The following is a 19,412-nucleotide window of genomic DNA, read 5'->3' as shown; positions in this document are numbered from 1 at the left end:
CTGACGTTGCCAGTCTGTAAACAATATCTTGAGAATATTCTGCTTTCACGAGGTTTCTTCCCCAGGTCTTCAACACAGCTGAGGGTGCATAGTTGTAGGGTGACCAACTGCCCTGCTTTGACAGGGTCCTGAACATGCTGAGTCCTGGGCAAACCCAAATAACTGGTCATCCCAGCAGTCCTAAACTACTCTGAACAGCCCTCACCCTTCTCCTCCCCACTCCCTCCCCACCTGACACTTGTATCTTGGGCTTCTAGACTCTCTCTTAAGATAACCGCTTTCCCTTGAGGCTCTTCATTTCTCTTCCACACAATGCCTTCCCCTTTGGCAGACCTGTCTCCACCAGCCCTAACTAAAGAGCTGCATTTTCAGCCAGTGTAACTAGTTAGGCCAGTTGCAGGAAGAGCTGCCCATTTGTCTTGGTATGGGAGGTTCCATTTCATGTTTCCCCACAGCTGGCCAGGACTAAGAGGCCACTCTAAGATCAGTTAGGACCATATCTGACAGTTAACTCACGTATTTTCACAGAAACTTTATCACCCTGCCTGGTCTCTGTAGACCAAGCTGGTTTCTCCAGTGCCTGGGAGCAATGCCTGCTCTGCTTTGCCTCTTAGCTGATGATGTGGATATTATCTGGAATCAGGAAAAATCAAAATCTTTCACTCTGGGGCTTGACAAATACAATGTGTTTTCCAGTATTTCCAGTGGTGCTTTTTACATCGAAGCCATAAATTCTTTGAGGCAAAGCTTCATGCCTCATCGTCCTAGAAATACAGCTCTGATTATATCCATCCACAGCTAAAAACCTTCATTAACACTGAATTTACAGCAGAATAATTTCCAGACTCCCCATGTTAGTACAAAGTAATGGTTCTCAAAACTTTACTTTGCACCAGAATGACCTAGAGGGATTGCTAAAACAGATTGCTTGCCCCACCCCTGAGTTTCAGATTCAGTAGGCCTGGATGGGGGCCCAGGAACTTGCATTTCTAACCAGTTCCCAGATGATACTGATGCTGCTGGTCCACAGAACATACTCTGAGGACCACTGCATTTCTAACCAGTTCCCAGATGATACTGATGCTGCTGGTCCACAGAACATACTCTGAGGACCACTGCATTCCATCCATCCACCTAGCTAGGGGTTACACTCCTAACACCCAGCAACACCACATACATTCAAAGATAACCCTTTATTCCTTGTTCATAGTGTATGTTTTCCTACTCTGTGCCTTTGTTTTGTTTCACTCATTTATTTATTCACTGTCTTAGTCCACTCAGGCTACTATAACGAAACACCACACCTGGGCGGCTTAAACAACAGACATGTATTTTTCACAGTTCTGGAGGCTGGGAAGTCCAAGATCAAGGTACCAGTAGATTCAGTTCTTGGTGAGGGCCCTCTTCTTGGCTTGCAGATGGCTGCCTTCTCACTGTATCATCACATGGTGGAGAGAGAAAGCGCTGGTGTCTCCTCCTCTTCTTCTAAGGGCACTAATTCCATGATGGGGCTCCACCCTCAAGACCTCATATAAACCTAATTACCTCCCAAAGGCCCCACCTCCTAGGAGGTGGGATTTCAGCATATGAATTTTCGGGGGACACAGACATGACATAACATCCATAACATTCATGGATTTATTCACTCAATCAATGCTTCATTGTTTTATCAAAACTTCCCCCTCTTCATTGACACATAATTGGCAAATAAAAATTGTAAAGACTTAAGGTTTATAGTGTTATTTTTTTTTTATATACTTACTTCATGAAACATTTTTTTTAAAGACCAACACAACTGACCCTGTCAAATGCTCTCATGGAGTTTATGGTACAAGGGAAGAGAGAAAAAAATTTACCCTTTTCATTCACAGAGTGCTTCAGGGTTTCCAAAGAGATCTCATATGCAAGCTCCCCTTTGATCTTCTCCAGACCCCTGAAAGACCAATGGGGCAGAGATTATTTTAACATTTCATAGATAAAGAAATTGAAGGTCAGGGAGTAGTTCAACCAAGGTATTGCCAATCCAGGTCTTCTCAGTCCCAGATTACTGTTTTTTCCACTCAATCATGCTACTTCAGTTTTGGTTCACTGTATCCCCTCTCTCTCTCACTGCTGCCCAAATTGTACCTCTTCTTTAAAGCCTAATCAGTCACCACCTCCTCCATGAAGCCTTCCATGATAACCCTAGTTAAAATAATTTCTCCTTCTAATAAACGAAGACAATACTTTGTCTTTCTACTGGCATTAAATATATATATTATATATATATATATAGGTTTTATATATATGTATATATAAAACCTCTCTTTTTAGATCCCAATCTCCATGCGAATAGGATCACTCTCCTTTTTGTCTCCCACAGCACTCAGCTCTCAGCTTATAGCTCTAAGAAATGAGAAAAGAATGAAGGTTGGAGAGATGAAAATTCCACCTATTTTCTGAGTCAACAGTTCTATTCATTAGATAATCAATGAAGAATAATATATTTGAAGATGAAAGCAGAGTTCTCTGTTATCTCTTTATTTTCTATCTCCATAAATAGGGGTAGGGAGGACTAGCACTCATGAAGTGATTGCTGGGTGTCAGGTGTTTTCCTGTTCTAAAATTTTGCCTTCATAGCCTAACAGATAAACACTATTGCTCCTATTTTCAAGGGGAGATCCTGAAGCCTGGAATTGTTTAGAAATTTCACCAAATTCAGACACTGATTACATGTTAGAGAGGGGACCATACCCAATTCCATTCAACCGCATGTGGCAATATGAACACATGAAATCACCTCCAGTTATACTATGACAATAATAAATTGTCCAGCATTTATCTACATAAGAAATTAATTCATTGTATAGTAATAATCTTGAGGTCATCCTTTAGTAACATAATCTCTCACCTTATTATCGACTTGTCATTGATTCACCATTTGCTGGTTGAGTCTTTTGATCCATTTCTGCAAAAGGGGAAAGGAATTTCACTATTACCATGTGACCAGTCATCACTAATTGTGAAATGCTGGCCTGTGACTTAGTGAATCTGTCTTAAGTGGTATTGTGTTCTAACAGAACATGCCTATTAGGAGAGAGAGTGGGAAAGGTTTGTGGTAAATCCTGGAACAAAGTGGGGGTGGGGAAGACAAATCCAGAGATAGATCCAGTTCCATGAATAACCCCAAAAGAAATGATAACTTTAGCAACAATGTAAAGCTCAGACATTAAAGCAATTTGTTAGACATTTACCATATCATAGAGCTGAGAATTCTTAGAGAGTTTAACCAAAGGACATTGCCAATGAACACTGCAGGGCCTTGACAGAGACAGGTAAAAGACAGACAGCATTCAGGAAACAGCTAACTCACCTAGAGGGGTTCAGCCCTGGGTTCTGCAGCCCAAGTCTTACAAGAGCAGAGACCTGCAACATCCTGAAAACCAGACAGACACATCAAAGGTGACTGTTCTCACAAATGTATGAAATACCTATCTGCATCCTTTCCTCTAATAGGTACTGCAATATTCTACCTGACAAGCACCTGTTAATTTTTAATTGGCAAGTGTTATTGCAAGGTCTTATCATTTCATTAGCCATTAAGAGAGCTAACAGTAGCTTAGCATCCAACAGATTTTTTGTTTGTTTGTTTACAATTTCATTGAAACTATTTTAAGGGAAGAGGAAATTCTATAAAAATCTTTTGAACTTTTTGGATCTGCCAGGTGTAAAAAAGTTTCAAAACACATTTTCAGGCCCCCTGGGGTGTTCAATTCAGAAAAATTAAGTTACAACAAATGTCCTATTTCATAAACAGCTTTCTATTGTTACTCAAACTGTCAGATCAGGGAGCTGGTAAAAAGTCATTCATCCAGAAAAGGGTAAAAATTGGGAAAATAGAAAATATTTTCTCTAGTTTACCAATGATAATGTTAGTATAATATTGGCTTCAATGGGCAGTTTCAATCACTCTTGTCCTCAAGATAAAATAAAAAACCTATCAGATATTCGATTATCACTGCTTCTCGGAAAGAGTTCAGAAGTGGCCCCTCAGCCAATGGTTCTTGGTTCCTAGACAGCTCTGCATTGGGCAATTCAGAATAAGGACAAGGATCTATATATAGAAACAAAACTTGTTGCTAATGTGTGTGCCTATCAGAGGACTGGCAGGCGGGAATTGTCATTTTGTCTGGTCACTCAGGGTCTAAAATGATGAGGTTTCTTTGTAAAATAACAATTCTAGATCATGCTTACATATTTAACTTTCAGACACTGTTCTAAATACATTTTAAGCATATTTAATCCTCACAGTCACCCTATAAGTACTATAATTATCCTCATTTTACATCATAAGCTTAGAAACTTAGAAACAAAAGTTCAACAACCTGCCCAAGGTCACACACCTAGGAAGTGGTGACACAGGCAGTCTGGCTCTAGAGCCTGGGTTCTTACCCAATATACTCTCCTGCTTTTTTATGTATAGTTAGTGGTATTTTATATATGAAGCACAATGATTGAAATACATATATATATACATATATACATATAGATGTGTGCATGTGTATGAAACACACATTACTAAAATTTTGAGAAAGTGAAAAATGAAAGAAGAGAAAAAGGAAGAAGTGCTACTAACTTCATATAATTGTCATTAGCCTTTGGGGATATTTGATTTCAATCATATTTATATGCATTTTTTTATTTGTTGTAGTTCTAGGATTTTGATTTTTTTCTCTTCATATTATATCAGAAGTATTTCCTATGTTGCTATAAGTGTTCATGATGCTCATTTTTAATACCTATGTAATAATATTACATAGACTGGGTATATTAGTTACTTGACAAGTCTCCAGTTGCTAGCTATTTAGGTTGTTTCCAACAGCCCAGGGCAGGTTCAAGTGCAGGCTGTGGAGCCAGAAAGACTGGTTCAAATGTTTCTCTACTCACTAGCTACATAATCTTGAGCAAGCTACTTGACCTCTCAATGTTTTAGTTTTCTCATCTGCAAAATGAGGATATTAGTAGTAACTACTTCCACCTACTTGGGTTTTTGGGAGGATTAACTGCATTAATTGAAGTAAAGCACTTAAAACTTTGTCTGCACAGTTATTAGTATCATGAGTTAGTCTGTAGTAAACATCTTTATATGTAAAAAACTTATTTCCTTAATAGATATTCTTTCCTTAATAGATATTCCTTAATAGATATTCCCAGATATAACTTATTTCCTTAATAGATATTCCCAGATATAAGATTACTGGATCAAAAGATATGACTCTTTTTTGTCCTAATATCTGATTTACATTGCCAAAGTGTTTCCAAAAAGTATAATATAGATTTATATGCCACCAGTTATGTAAGAAGAAACTACTTTCTAGTGTACTTTGCTGATTTTGAGTATTAACATTAAATTTTCTATTGCTTTGCCTTCCAGTTCATCAATCTGTTCTTCAACTGTTTCTAGTTTGCTCTTAAACCCATCCATTGAGTTTTTAATTTAGGTCAGTTTATTTCTCAGTTCCAGAATTTCCATTTGATTTTTATCATGGTTACCAATAATATGCCCAAATTCCCTATCTTCTCATCTAATTTTGTTAATTTATTAATCACAGATATTTTAAAGTCTATTATCTAATCTATAGGTATGGCTAGTAATTTTATTGCCAGACCCTGTGTATGAAAAATTGCAGAGATAATTTGAGCCTCTGGGTGATCACATCTTTGTCAAGTGGGGTTTGACCTTAGCTTCTAACTACCTGTTAGAACTACCTCTTTTGGATTCCCTGCTCTCTGGGTTCTCTGCTTCTCAAATCCTCTCTCTGCCCTGAATCTCTGTGATGCTTTTAAAACAAACATTTGCTAGATTTTATCCAGGTTTTCCACTTTCACTCAGAGGATAAGTTGATCTAAATGAAAATAATCCATAACAGCTGGGGATGTAAATCCTTGACATTAATTTTAAAATAATTGATTAAACCTAAATACAGCTTATTTTTGTTTTAGTGTATATTCAATTGATTATTAGTAAGGCTGAATGTTTTTATTTGTTTGCAAATGTGTTACATTTCATCTTTTGTGAAATGTGATTTTAGTCTTATCTTACATATTGGCTAGATTCTCTTCTATTCTTATCTCTTGTATTAGTTCTTAGCTGTGGCGTTTGTATGAGCTTCTGTTAATAATATGATTATTGACCCTTTTGTTATGTTCAAATAATTGTACCTTGCCTATTGTTTTCTTTATTGCTGTCTTAATATAACCAAATCTATTTTATCTTTACTTTTGCAATTTGTTATATTATAACAAGCCTATAAAAACAAATCCCTTTAGTCTTCCTACAGTTTAAGTTTTACTATTTTATCTTTTTTGCTCTTATAGGTGTATCATGAGTATATGATTCTATTTTTTCCAGTTAATCAGTCCATATATTGTAAAATATTTTCCCTTCCCACTGATTTGTGTTCTGACATTATCAAATATTCCTTTATATATAAAATATGATTTATTTTGACCACATATTTTGCCTTATTAATTTATTTTGGTGCCAGTATCACATGGTTTTAATTATTATAACTTTATAATATATTTTAATATTTGATAAGACTAGTCTGTCCTCATTACTTTTCTTTCTCAGAATTGATTTCTACTATTCTTGCCTACTTTCTTTTCCAGATTTATGTCAAAATCAAGTTCCTCTCACCATTACTTTAAAATGTAAAAAACAAAAGAGACATTATTATTAGATTTCCCATTAAGTCTATACTTTGGAAAGAATTAACAATATCTATCTATCTATCTATCTATTTATTTATTTATTTCAGAGAGGAGTTGTAGGGGCAGAGGGAGAGAGAATTTCAAGCAGACTCCCCACTGAGTGCAAAGCCTGACTCAGGGCTCGATCTCACGACCCTGAGATCATGACGTGATCATGACCTGAGCAGAAACCAAGAGTAAGAAACTTAACTTCTAAGTGCCACCCAGGAGCCCCAAGAATTTTAAAATGTTATTTTTTACACCAGAAACCAATCTTTTGATTAATTTAATATTTTTATAGCTCTCAAAAAGTTTCATTTAGATAGGTAACATATTTCTGTTTAAACTCAGAGTTTTATATATTTTATTGCTTTTGTAAAATAAGTATCTCTTAGAGGTTTATGTTTAAGCTAATCATTGCTAATATGTAGAAACGCTACTGATTTATGTTAATAGTCATATGTCTGCCAATATTTTACTAATTTATTGTCTATTCACATTTTTGTTCACTTTTTTGGGTTTTCAAGCTATAAAAATATTTTTCCACTCATAATGATAATGTATATTTTTTCACTCTTTATAGGTCTTCTTTCTTTATTATTTTTTAAAAAAAGATTTTATTTATTTGAGAGAGAGAGCACGAGCAGGGCAGTGAGGGCAGAGGGAGAGGGAAAGGCAGACTCCTTATTGGGCGAGGAGCCCAACTCAGGGCTCAATCCGGGGACACCAGGACCATGACCTGAGCTGAAGGCAGATGTTTTACTGACTGAGCCACCCAGCTGCCCCAAACTCTTCTTTCTTTAGTATGTTATATTGATAAGGGCTTTAAAATAATGTTTAATAACATTATTGTGACAGAACCATTATACCAACTTCTACCCCATCCCTGTTTTTAAACATGTATATTTCTAGAATTTTACATTAATTTTAATATTGACTATTAGTTAAAAATATTTATTATCATGCTAAAAATAGTTTCTTTTTTCTTTTTTTTTTAAGATTTTATTTATTTATTCGACGGAGAGAGACAGCGAGAGCAGGAACACAAGCAGGGGGAGTGGGAGAGGGAGAAGCAGTCTTTTTGAGATTCTTCCCTTCTACCCTCCCCCACTCCTCCTCCCCCCCACGATGTCTCTCTCTCTCTCTCTCTCTCAAATAAATAAATAAATCTTTAAATAAATAAATAAATATAAAGCAACAACTTCTAATGCTTTTGTTTTCTCCATCTCCTTTTTCCACATTGTGGTTATTAATTACAGACTCTTTTTTTAAAGTTAAAAAAAAAAACCCTCCTTTTAGGATTATTTTATTGGAAACTTTGCTCCCTTAGTAAAGAAAAACATCTAGTCATTAACATCAATTCTTAATTCACTTCCATTTTCCCCTGTATTTTATTCATTTATTACTTCATCTTGACCCTCAGTGCTTAGTTAGCACTAAGCTTTTTTCCTGGTACTTCCTATTCTTGATTTTTTTAATATATCTGACCGTTTAGTGATCTAGATATCTCTGCAATTTTTACAGAAAGTACTCTTAGTTGTTATACTTCTGACACCTTCCTGATTTAAAAATGTTCTTCTGTTGCTTTTATGTATGAGCCAATAACCAGGTAGGCATAAAACTTATTGCTCTCAAGGAGTTTACATTCTAAGTTAGACCTCCATAATTTGTCTATCCAATTTCCTCTTACCCTTTTAACTTTTATTCATTTTCTTTGGATATTTAGATTAGTTATGAAGTTTTTCTTCTGTATCCCTAATTTCTATTTCTGCAAAACAGAAATTTCACCTACTGAATTTTTCATTTAGTCACAATCTATTCTTATTTTTACCTGTTCTTGTTTAATTAAAAACAATATAGTCCCTCCTGCTATATTATAATTGCATTCCTAAAAAGCCTCATATTATCAGAAGGTTATTATAAAAACAATTATTTCAAGGAGAAAAGGGGCTAGGGATAAGTAGTTTCAAATGCACAATAATAAGATAATTTTACTACTGTAATTTCAATAATAAATGTGTTTTTATATTTCTAAATGTTTTTAACTCAAATTGTAACTAATAAATTGGTCTATCAAAACAAGTAAATATGATTCTCAACATTACCAATCAAGTAATGTAAGACTTACAACGTAAAGTAAAACCAGATCTTAGACAATGGGTTACTAGGACCATAAAATAAATATATTACAGTTTGCAACTCTCCAAGTAAAGAAAAAACTATAACACCAACTGATCAACCAGCCATTCAAACAAATCTATTCCAAAATTTTATGGAATAACTGCATGTCTACATATATAACTGTAGTTCTAAATATACCATCATGTTAAAACTAATAATAGCAAGTACAATGCAAATGATGTATCTTAATGTATCCATGATGTTATCTCCAATTCCATCTATAAAACCACAGGAAGTGGGAGAAATGATTGAATTTGCATATGGAAACAACCAGTTTCTGGTATCCTTCATGTGTTGGGATATGTTTATTGCTCCATTTCCAAAAACTGCAAGAAGACCCAAGAAAGTGGGAGCCCAAGAGAAGAAGACCCCAGGTCTTCAATGAACTTCCACAAAATTCCCGGTTTCCTGTAAGCTTGCAGAGTCAGTTTCTAGCATTTACAATATATTTCAAGTCATTGGTGCACAAGGCCCAAGAAGCCATCAAAGGGAAGTCTTACATTTGACTATTAAAATGCAGAAATGCAATTCTGGCCAGGAACAACTTTCACTCTGCTAGCATAGAAAACTGCCAGGGTATGTCCACTCTGCTAGCATAGGAAACTCCCAAAGTGTGTCAAGGCCAGCAATATAGAAGGCCACAGGAGCATGTTAGAGAGCAAACTGGAATTAATGAAGTAGCCTCTTCATTCCTTCCACTCTCTAGAATATACTTATTTCCTGTATTTTTATTGTTGATTCATAACATTCTTTTTCAGGTGGTTCTAAGTCCTTTAAAAAAAGTAATTTGCCAGAAGAATGTTCATATAGCGCAACTCATTTGTGTCTTCCCAGAAGTTCCCCAAGTTGGAATCTTAAAATATGCATATTGGGATGAAAAAACAGCTTAAAAACAGTTTTGTTAAATGTCTGTTTTTTTTTAATTCAATGAATGATTTTAAAAATTAGCTTCATTGTTTTTTAATTTACCATCTGTTAACTCAATAAATATGAGTTCTTAAAGTTAACCTAATTGTCTTGGAATTTGCTGTTTTTGAAGCTGATTAAAATTATTTAAATTAATTTATTGTATATCCAGACTAGAATAAAGCATGTCTGCATTTGACTAGATCTTGGCTAATAATTTACAATGAACGTGCCCATTTTTAAAATGGACTAATTTTGTTTATGGCCCTTAGTATATATCAGTCAACTGGTAGAGATGTAGAGATGCTGTTATTAGATACTCAAAGGGATAGTATATCAATACACCAAAACTAGTAGCCATTAAAAAGTGACCAAGTACAAACTTCTATCAACTCTGCCTTTTGTCTAATAAAGAGGAAATGAGGAGAGAATATCAACTGGAATGCTATTTTTCACCCTACATTCCCATGGATAAAAGGAGTTGCTATGTTTTTTTAAATATCATCCTGCCTCTGGTCATAGTTTCTTAGACTAAGGGTGGTCACTGGATCCAAGCGAGCCAGTCAGACTCATCCCTAAGAATTGTGAAGACAGAAAGATGGGCCTTTCTCTGGGTGGCTTGACTGAAACATCCATGGTTCAAGAACAAATGGCAATCATGATCTGCTATGTAACTGAGGAGAAGTAACTGTATTGCCAAAAGAAAGACAGAGAAAAAATATGGAGAGAGAGGACCGACTGGGTTCCCTGTAGCACCTCAATACATCTGTTCCTGAAGCTCCACTGCACCCTTGACTTTGGATTCCACTAGAAGCTCCAGTTGTGCTTTTCCCTTTTCACTTAAGCTCACAGAGTCAGCTTCTATCACTTACCACCTACAAGTCAAAAGAACTTGAACTAATGCACTGGAGAGAAAATCCCACTGGTAGTAATAATTATTTAATCATGGGTTTTTTAGGCTTTACTCATCCCCCTGCTTTCCTTCAGATGAGAAGTTCTTAATTTTAACATGTAATTTAGCTAGTCTTTCTTTAATGGTTATTGCTTTTATGGCTTATCTAAGAAACTTTTGTCTATCTCCAAGTGATGTTTTCCTCTAAAACTTTATGGTTTTAATTGTACATTTAGATCTATAATCCACTGGCAGTGAATTTTTGTGTATGGTTTGAGGTAGGAATCAAGGTTTTTTTGTTTGTTTGTTTTCTGTATGGACATCTAGTTATCCTAGCACCATTTGTTGAAAACACTTTCTTTTGTGTATTGGGTTGCTTTGGTGGAGGGGAAAGTTGCCGGGGGCGTCATCCGAAGCCTTCTGAAACTAATGACTCAATACTAAAATGCTGAGGCAGACTTATTAACTTTATTAATGAGTTTAGGAAAATAATAGTAACTTCTTCACTTAAAAGAATGAGTTAATAATTCATTCATCGGAATTCACTTCTTCCATAAACTTGCATGTAATATACCTAAAATATATCTCAAAACTAATAGTCAAATCCATTTTCTGTTCTGTGCTGTTGCCAGCTTACCCCTTTCCATTGTCTATATAATGTGCATCCATTTATGTTCCAAATATTAAAAGAAGCCAGGCATACTGAGATCCAGGCTAGGACTATATCTATTAGATAGAACAAACTACATATGTCCAAGAACACTAAGCAAAATAAAACTGATAACCAAGTCAAAGCAGGATTCAACTGCTGGTCCTATCTGTTTGTTCCTCTTCTATGTATCATACCTGGAACTTTTACTGCCCTTTCAATTGTATAAATCAGCTTCCCAGACGTCTCAGGAAGATCCAAAAGAAATAATGTTATTATATATTTGTGATCTTGAAATCCATTGATTCCCAATGCGTAAGTCACAGATGACCTGCATACAAATCATCTTCATGGCACACGTAGAAAATATTTAATATTGACCAAAAACTCTGGGGTAAATGTATGAGGCAACTGGCTCAGGAACTCTGAGCATCCTAAGCCCTTCCCAGGCTCTCATGAGTCATCTTCAAGGCTGAAAGCTTCAATACCGTGGCACACTTGTTATCCTTTTGTACCATAGCACCTGGCTTATTCTAAGTACTTCTAAAAAATGTACAGTGGTGGATGGAAAATTTATAGGTTTGGCTAATAAGTATTCCCTATTTCTGGAATAATTATCCCTAATTTATTTTGGAGAACAATACCTCCCCCATTCCCAGCCTACACAATTTGGGGAGGGTGGCTGCACACTTAAATCCAAGGTGGGCATTTGCCCCAAGGCTGGTGAATTAAAGAACCATAGCCCTTGACAAGGGTTATAAATGCCTGCATGAGTACATGATACAAGTTGATACAGTCACAATCAGGTGAAGTTCTTTTGCTGGAAACTTTAGAAAGAGGAGTGTTCTTTTGTTGGAGTTTCTGTATCAGAAGAATAGAAGCTTGGAGGGACTAGCTTACTATAGTAAAGGGAAAACTAGACTAAGACTGAAGTTAAAGCAGAAGTTGACACAGAAGAAAGCAGAAACAAGAGATGGTGACATTATCTGAGCAGATAGATCTAATTATGCCTAAAGCACTCCTTACACTGTATTTCCAACTTAAGTGTGTGTGTGTGTGTGTGTGTGTGTGTGTGTGTTCAAGGATAAAAAGTGAAACAAAACTTTCATTTATGATTTGGATTTCTGCCCCTTTCAACCCAAGTTTCCCAAATCCTATGGATCACTGGATCCCGGCTTTATTTCTACCAAATCTGAATTTATGGACATGGAGCCAAGGAATCAGCATTTTAAATAAGCATTTTTATTTAATTCCTATACACAGTAAAGTTTGAGATCTACCAGTATGTGGGAATTAGGGGTGAAAAGAACAAACATTCCCCACCCTGATGTTTGTTGACATCAACAAGATAGTTGGTTAGTCATAGAATCAGAACTAGAGGCCAGTGCTCCTCTTTTCTTCCTGGTGACTTATTTCCCCAAGGTCATGCTCTATTACTTTTTTTCCTACTCCAACACATTTTTCATCTAAATTGTAAACATTTACTAATGGCAGTTTCTACGTTTGGGCAGCATTCATAGCATATAAAAATAGGAGGTGCTTCAACAATTTTGAGATAAATGTTACTAGCGAATATGTTCTGGACTTGGCAAACATTTCCACAAAAGTTATAGAAGACAGAAAGCATTCCACTGTGTGTGTAGCTGTTTTAATAGAAAAATAATTTCTTCCAAAATCTTTCAGTAAAAAATAAATATTCCAGAAATATAGGCCATAATTATTCTCTGGCTTTGAGTCCCCTTGGCACACCAGCAAGTCACCCAGGAGGTACTTGTTTCTTTTTACCCCACTTACATTCCAGTCAATTCACTTTCTCTTCTTGTTTACATCCCAGGATTTCCTCTCTATTAGAATAACAATGACAACATTAACAAAAGAAAACACAGTTTAGTCTTTATTGACTACTAACTGTGTTGAAGTGCTGGCATTTGCTAACTCCAGGAGTTGAGTACCATGATCCCCACCAAATGGATGAGGAAGTTGAGGCAGGAAACTAAGAGACTTGCCCAAGGTCATGCTAGTGACTAGTTGAACCTAGATTAGAATCCAGATGGTTTGACACCTAAGGCTGCTTTGCCTATACATATAAATTTTGTCTCTGTATTTTTTCTCTGAAGATCACTTAAAATATTATAATCTGCTCGTGCTGCTTCTTTGTATTCAAAACTCATGGAACACATAAAATGGGTGGGTTTTATTGTCCATAAATTATACCTCAAGAAAGTTGAATTAAAAAATTACAATGTGTAGAGCCAAATTGCTAAGAATTTAAAGACTTGATTGTCCAATGAATTGAGTGGCTTTAAGAATATGGATGTGCCCCTGTATATATAATATATACTATACAGAGTTTGGCCTTCACTAAAAATATGCATAAGCTACACAAAAGGGTGTAGTGTAATTTTACAAAGCCTGGGAATACAGACTTTTAGGGCTTGCTACAAGAATCACGTGTTTAGCTGGCATTCCTTTACAGGGTAGGATCAGTAAGCTTAGTTCTAGATAATATTCTGATGCTAGGCTTATCTTTATATCCTATGCTACAGGATTTATGCATTTTTAAAAACCAATAATATTTATCACACAGAGAAAAAAATTACAAATGATCAATATAAGATCATCGTGCTCTTGAGAAACTTGTCTAACAAAGGAAGCATATGGCATAAGGAGTGCTCAAAAAATGTGCCCTCCTTCTAAAACTTTAGCTTTTTTTCTCTGCCATTCAGTAGCTCTTCAAATATTTATCAGGTGGCCCCTATATACGTGGAAAGTTGTATACTATAAAGGGCTTTGCATCATCCCTCAAATGATATTATATTATGGAGTGGCAATTACAGCCTCCCATCCCAGGCTCCAGACTTTTCTTGTCCACTTTGCTACCAGAGAAATCTATTTTTTTTAAGATTTTTATTTTTAAGCAATCTCTACGCCCAACATGGGCCTTGAACCCACAACCCTGAGATCAAGAGTCATGTGCTTCACCAGCTGAGCCAGCCGGGTGCCCTCAGAGTGATCTTTCTAAAGATTTCGGTTGGTGTTACTTCCATCCTTACAATCTTTAATGACTCCCTATCTTATACAGTAGGAGACATTTCACTAGTGGTCTTTACGCTGATTTTGATCTGTAGACATGTTTTCTCCCCACGTGAGTACTTTAAGATGTGGGTAAATCCTCAACATTTAATATTTCAATTTTTCATATAAAACCAAATTAGGAACTTCTCTTTAACAACTGGAAGACCAGGGGCAGTTGGGTGGCTCAGTCAGTTAAGCCCGCCTCTTGATTTCGGCTCAGGTTATGATCTCAGGGTCCTGGGATGGAGACCTGTGGGGGCAGGGGCTCCCCGCTCAGTGGGGAGTCTGCTTGAGGATTCTCTCTCCCTCTCCCTCTGTCCCTCTGCCCTTCCCCCACTCTCTAAAATAAATAAATCTTAAAAAACAAAAACAAAAAGTAACCTCAATTGGAAGACCTGACATTCAGCATCATTGGACAGGGAATATATTCTCCAGATTGCCACAGTCTCCACCAGTGCTTATGGTCTCAATTTGGTCTGCTTTGTTCACTTGTTTCCATGCTTGGCCCAGAATAGACAAAAGAGTTTGCAATTCGATGGATGGGATATAGCTTGTCCGCAAGGTTCTTCTCAAATTGTAGTTGCTTGATTTCATCCTTCCCAAAGATCTCATGTTGCAACCACACTGAGTTCCTGCTAGTTCCCTAAACAGCAAGCTTGGTCATCCCAGTGCCTTTACTCACATTGGTCTCTCTGCTTGAAATGTCTTTTTTTTTTTTTTTTAAGATTTTATTTATTTATTTGACAGAGAGAGACACAGTGAGAGAGGGAACACAAGCAGGGGGAGTGGGAGAGGGAGAAGCAGGCCTCCCACGGAGCAGGGAGCCAGACGTGGGGCTCGATCTCAGGACCCCCAGTTCATGACCTGAGCCGAAGGCAGACGCTTAACGACTGAGCCACCCAGGCGCCCCTTGAAATATCTTCTATCTTCCTTTTCTGCCCAGAAGAGTCTCACTTATCCTTAGTACTTAGTTCAATTCCTCTATGAACTTTCCTAAATCCTTCCAGAGTTATTTGCTTCTTTCCAAGTGCTCCCATAGCACTTTGTGCTTCTATTAGCATTGCAGTGGCTTTTCTTTCTGTGTGCCCAGTTGGAAAATATGTTTCTTGAAAAGATGAACTCTTAATCATCTCCATATACGCAGTCCTTAATAGAGTATCTGGCATCAATGAGTATTTATTGAATGAACAAAAAGATGGGTAAGTGAATGAATGAATACTTCCGAGAGTTTTTTAATTGTGTTGTAAAATTCTGATGTTTAAAATAAGGGAAGTAACTATTCAAGACAAAATTTCAAAATTTGATAATGATCATGACATCTTCAGATAACACTTTTTTTCCCCCAGATAACAAGTCTCAAAAGTTCCTGTTCATGTTATCCTTTCTCAGAAAACAAGTCTTGAAAAAATAAAATACATATAATATGAGGAAATACATAAAAAGTGGCTTAAAATTGATAGGCCCCCGCAATTTGGGGAGAAGGGGTGGGATTGTCACGCTGCATTCTAAGAGAGAATAGATGGTGAAAAAAGTCACAGCATGCATGTCTCCCTATAATTTGGTGGCCTCTCCAGCAGTGTTTACTCTGAAGAATGAAACATTTAGGCCACAAAGGAGCAGGGTGGGATCATTTAGCTAGAGTATCAGTGCACAAGGGTTACTAAGAGTGTGTTAGTCCTTAAAAGCTGTGCACCGGAGCTCTCTACTTTGGGGCACAAGGTAGGCTGCATTATCTGGCCTCATTGTGATGATTCTATGGAGCCATGCAACTAGTACTGGCCAATTAGTTGTGAGCCTAAATGATGTGTGTCACTTCTGGCCATAGAATTTAAATGCCAGCCTGACACCCTCTGAATGATCTTTATTTTTCCCATAACAACATGAAACATTCAAGATGGCAACTGTTCTATCAGCCTGGGACCTTGCATGAGGAGACATGGAACAGACCAGCTGACTTGCAACGCACTCAGCACGACCAAGAAAACAACTTTTGTCATTGTAGATCACTAAACATTGGAATTGTTTGTTATTTTGGCATAAGAGAGCCTCTCCTAATATAACAGATTTGGTCTGTTTGGCAGAACTAGGACTAATGGTTGAAAGTTTTAGGGTTTATAGGATTTAGGAGTTTTAAGGTTGAAAGTTTTAGGAAAGTCTGCATCAATTTTGTTCAATTTAAAAAAATGTAATAAAGTATACAAAGATGGAATGAACTACTTAGGATATTCCTCATTTATACACACAATATACATTGAATTTTACCCTGTGGTAACTATTCTGTAGATAAAATCTCTGCCTTTATGTCGGTAAGTGGTGAGGTCCCCTTCATTCAAGGTGTTTGCCTTGATAGCCCCTAAAGGTTTGACTTGACAAATTAACTTCAAAAATACATTCCAACCAGGAACTACAGGATGTCTATTTCCTCTGATCTAAAAAAGAAAAAATCTATTTTCTCAAATATTCTTTTGATTGCATCCATTTATGGATCCATTGAGTTGTATTTTCACATTTTGATGTCATCTTGCCACCAAACAAATTCCTTGAAGGCCAGTACTGTTTTATCCCTCCTTTGCATCTTTCTCACACTATTTAGTAGGCAGTATTTGTTGTCTATTGTCCTAGGAAAATAATCAGCTTTTGACACTAGTTATTATTATTGACCATTTGATATGTTTCATATTTACTTGTCTTTCAACCATTTAAATTAGATTTGGACTTGTTAAAAAAAATCTAGGAGCAGAAATATATTACCCTAATAATTTTCAGACAAAATACCTTTTTCTTTTGGGGAAAAAAAAGACTTATCCTAGGACTATTGAATTTGTGGCCAATTACAATATTTCATTAACATCTTAATTCAGTAAGTATTTAATGTATTCCTACTATGTGCCAAGGGGCAAGGTTTACAAAAGAGTTTATCAAGTTATGTTACTTAATGCACTGTACGCATCATTACATAATTCTGTGTTATAATAGAGCCTGTGAGCTCTCTGTTCAAGACTATTTAGGGGGAAAAAAGCAAATTCAAAAGGTCAGGGCAAAATGTTCCTTTGGTTTAATGCAGGGGAGCATATCACACTTTAGATTCGGGGGACTTAGCTGATAACTTTGGGAAATAAATGAGTATGTAAGAGTGTGTAAGGGAAAAAAATCTTTTTTTTTTTTTTTGTATTTCAATTTCTGTTAAGCTTCACTTCAGCCTTTCAGAATTGGAGAATCAGCTGCCTGGTATAAGAAATTGCTAATAAGGAGTAATTAAAGACTGAGAATTTATTCTTTCCATTCCAAAAATGATGTCATTCCCAGATGGAGATATTGATACTAGTTAGGCAATTCAGCATTTTGGTAAATTAAGGCAGGAGATTTGGTGTCTCTTGGGTCCTATGTATGGAGAAAGTGGTCCAGGAGGGAAAACTTGTGTTTTGTTTTTGCCCATGGCATTTATACCTTTTTGCTTTGCTTTACAGAACCAGGAGTTGAGGGGAGCACCTGCATCTTAGAAACAAGGTAATTCTCTAAAATAACACTAATTCATAAACTTTTTATATTCTTATGTCTTTGGAATTGCTGCCTTCACATAAAATGACAATTAACTGAAAAAGATGGACATTTCAGTGAATCCAGTATCACTGATAGGAGAGAACTGGCATATCAGAAAGCAGCATGAATACATGCGCTATTCTCCTTTATTTAGAAAAAGCACACAAAAATACAGCACAGTTGATGTGCTGTTACCAGGACTTGAAAGGAGAATCAACCACTGTGTAAAAGATAAAATAAGACTGCACGAATATGAGGATTTTCCCGGCGTGCTTTATTCATAGACATCTGACAGAAGAGGACCTAACAGAGCTTTTAGGAAAAACTGAATTCTCAGCCCACAGTCACTTTCCAGGAACTTCACTGCAAACCGTGCTCCGCGCTGGCGGGATGGAGATCTTAGCAATCTCCCTCCTGCTTCCATAGTTTCCTTCTCTCTAAATACAATTATGTATGGGGACTTAATGAGAGAGCAAGCCTTGTGTGAAAGGAACTCAAGAAAGTGCAGCTTCTAAAAATACACCGAGGCGGCTCTACAGTCCTTATTGTTACAAACTGACGTTTTGCAGTTCAAGCTAGGAACCTAACAACTACACACACACACACACACACACACACACACACACACGCGAAGAAAAAAGTAGACTGTTTTTCCTTTCTGCAATCCCCTTAACTTTGAGTAAACAGTAGTAATTTTCTGTTGTCATACTCAATGCAAATTTCCCCAAGACGACACGACACAAAACAAAAGACCTGTTAGCTTCCTACCAGCGGGGTGGGGGTGGGGGTGGAGGATGGCAGGAGGAGAGGGGCAAAGTTGATGGAGTTCTCATTTCTCCTTAGCCTGAGGTCCTGAACCTCCAAGTCACTTTGCTGTTGCAGAGGTTTTTGGGTTTCATTCACCTTCTGGGAAGGTTCCCTTGCCCCTCTCCTCCGCCACCCCCTGTCATTAAATTCTCATCACTTGCCCCCTTTGCTTCCAGCTTTTTGGAGAAATTGGACCTCAGTTCAGGGTCTCTTCCCAGCGGATTTTAAAGAAGTACAGTTGCCGATGGGAGGATACATATTAAACAAATGGGCAGGGGCGCGGGGTGGGGGTCTGCAAGAGGGTCCCCCTCCTTATCCTTCCACCACGTGCTCCTCAGTTGGGGTGCAGCACTCATGGATGGGTGCTGAGAGGGGCGAGGGTAGGATGGAGGGAGATGGGCAGAGCTGGCTGTAAGGGAAGGAGGCCCCCTAGGAGAGATCGTCTCGACCGAACATTGACTACAGAAAAAAATTGGCCCACATGCCCCTAGTGGGGAGCGATATACCCCACGCGGGCTGGGTTTAGGGGGGGTGCGTAGGGCCCTCTCACCTGACTTCCTCCTCCGCTGGCACACACACTACAATCACCCGCTTCTCTCGCCCCCCTCAAAAAAAAAGCCCAGCCAAACA

General features: G+C 37.2%; 1 protein-coding gene across 25 annotated transcripts in view; it reads right to left on the bottom strand.

The window, feature by feature from the left end:
* Positions 1-19,412, bottom strand: part of LOC141374108 (uncharacterized) — a 127,404-nt gene that overhangs the window by 107,299 nt on the left and 693 nt on the right. For 19 of the 25 annotated variants that reach the window (XR_012380711.1, XR_012380702.1, XR_012380716.1 and 16 more), the window contains exons 2-4: positions 3,353-3,415; positions 2,891-2,947; positions 1,857-1,933 (exon numbers count right to left, since the gene is read on the bottom strand). Coding sequence is in view for 1 of the 25 variants with exons in the window: in XM_073900705.1 (XP_073756806.1) it covers positions 2,906-2,947 (42 nt within the window). In the remaining 24 variants the exon portion in view is untranslated. Of the gene's footprint in view, positions 1-1,313; positions 1,934-2,890; positions 2,948-3,352; positions 3,416-19,412 lie in introns of those variants that run through there. The other 6 variants (XR_012380745.1, XR_012380750.1, XR_012380740.1 and 3 more) reach the window with 5 other exon arrangements.

This window comes from Callorhinus ursinus, unplaced genomic scaffold (genome assembly GCF_003265705.2).
Source record: "Callorhinus ursinus isolate GAN/ISIS: 27379988/994484 unplaced genomic scaffold, GSC_fseal_2.0 scaffold1, whole genome shotgun sequence".
Taxonomy (NCBI): Eukaryota; Metazoa; Chordata; class Mammalia; order Carnivora; family Otariidae; genus Callorhinus; species Callorhinus ursinus.
Note: the sequence above shows the minus strand (reverse complement) of the source record. Positions and strands in the feature narration are given on the sequence as shown.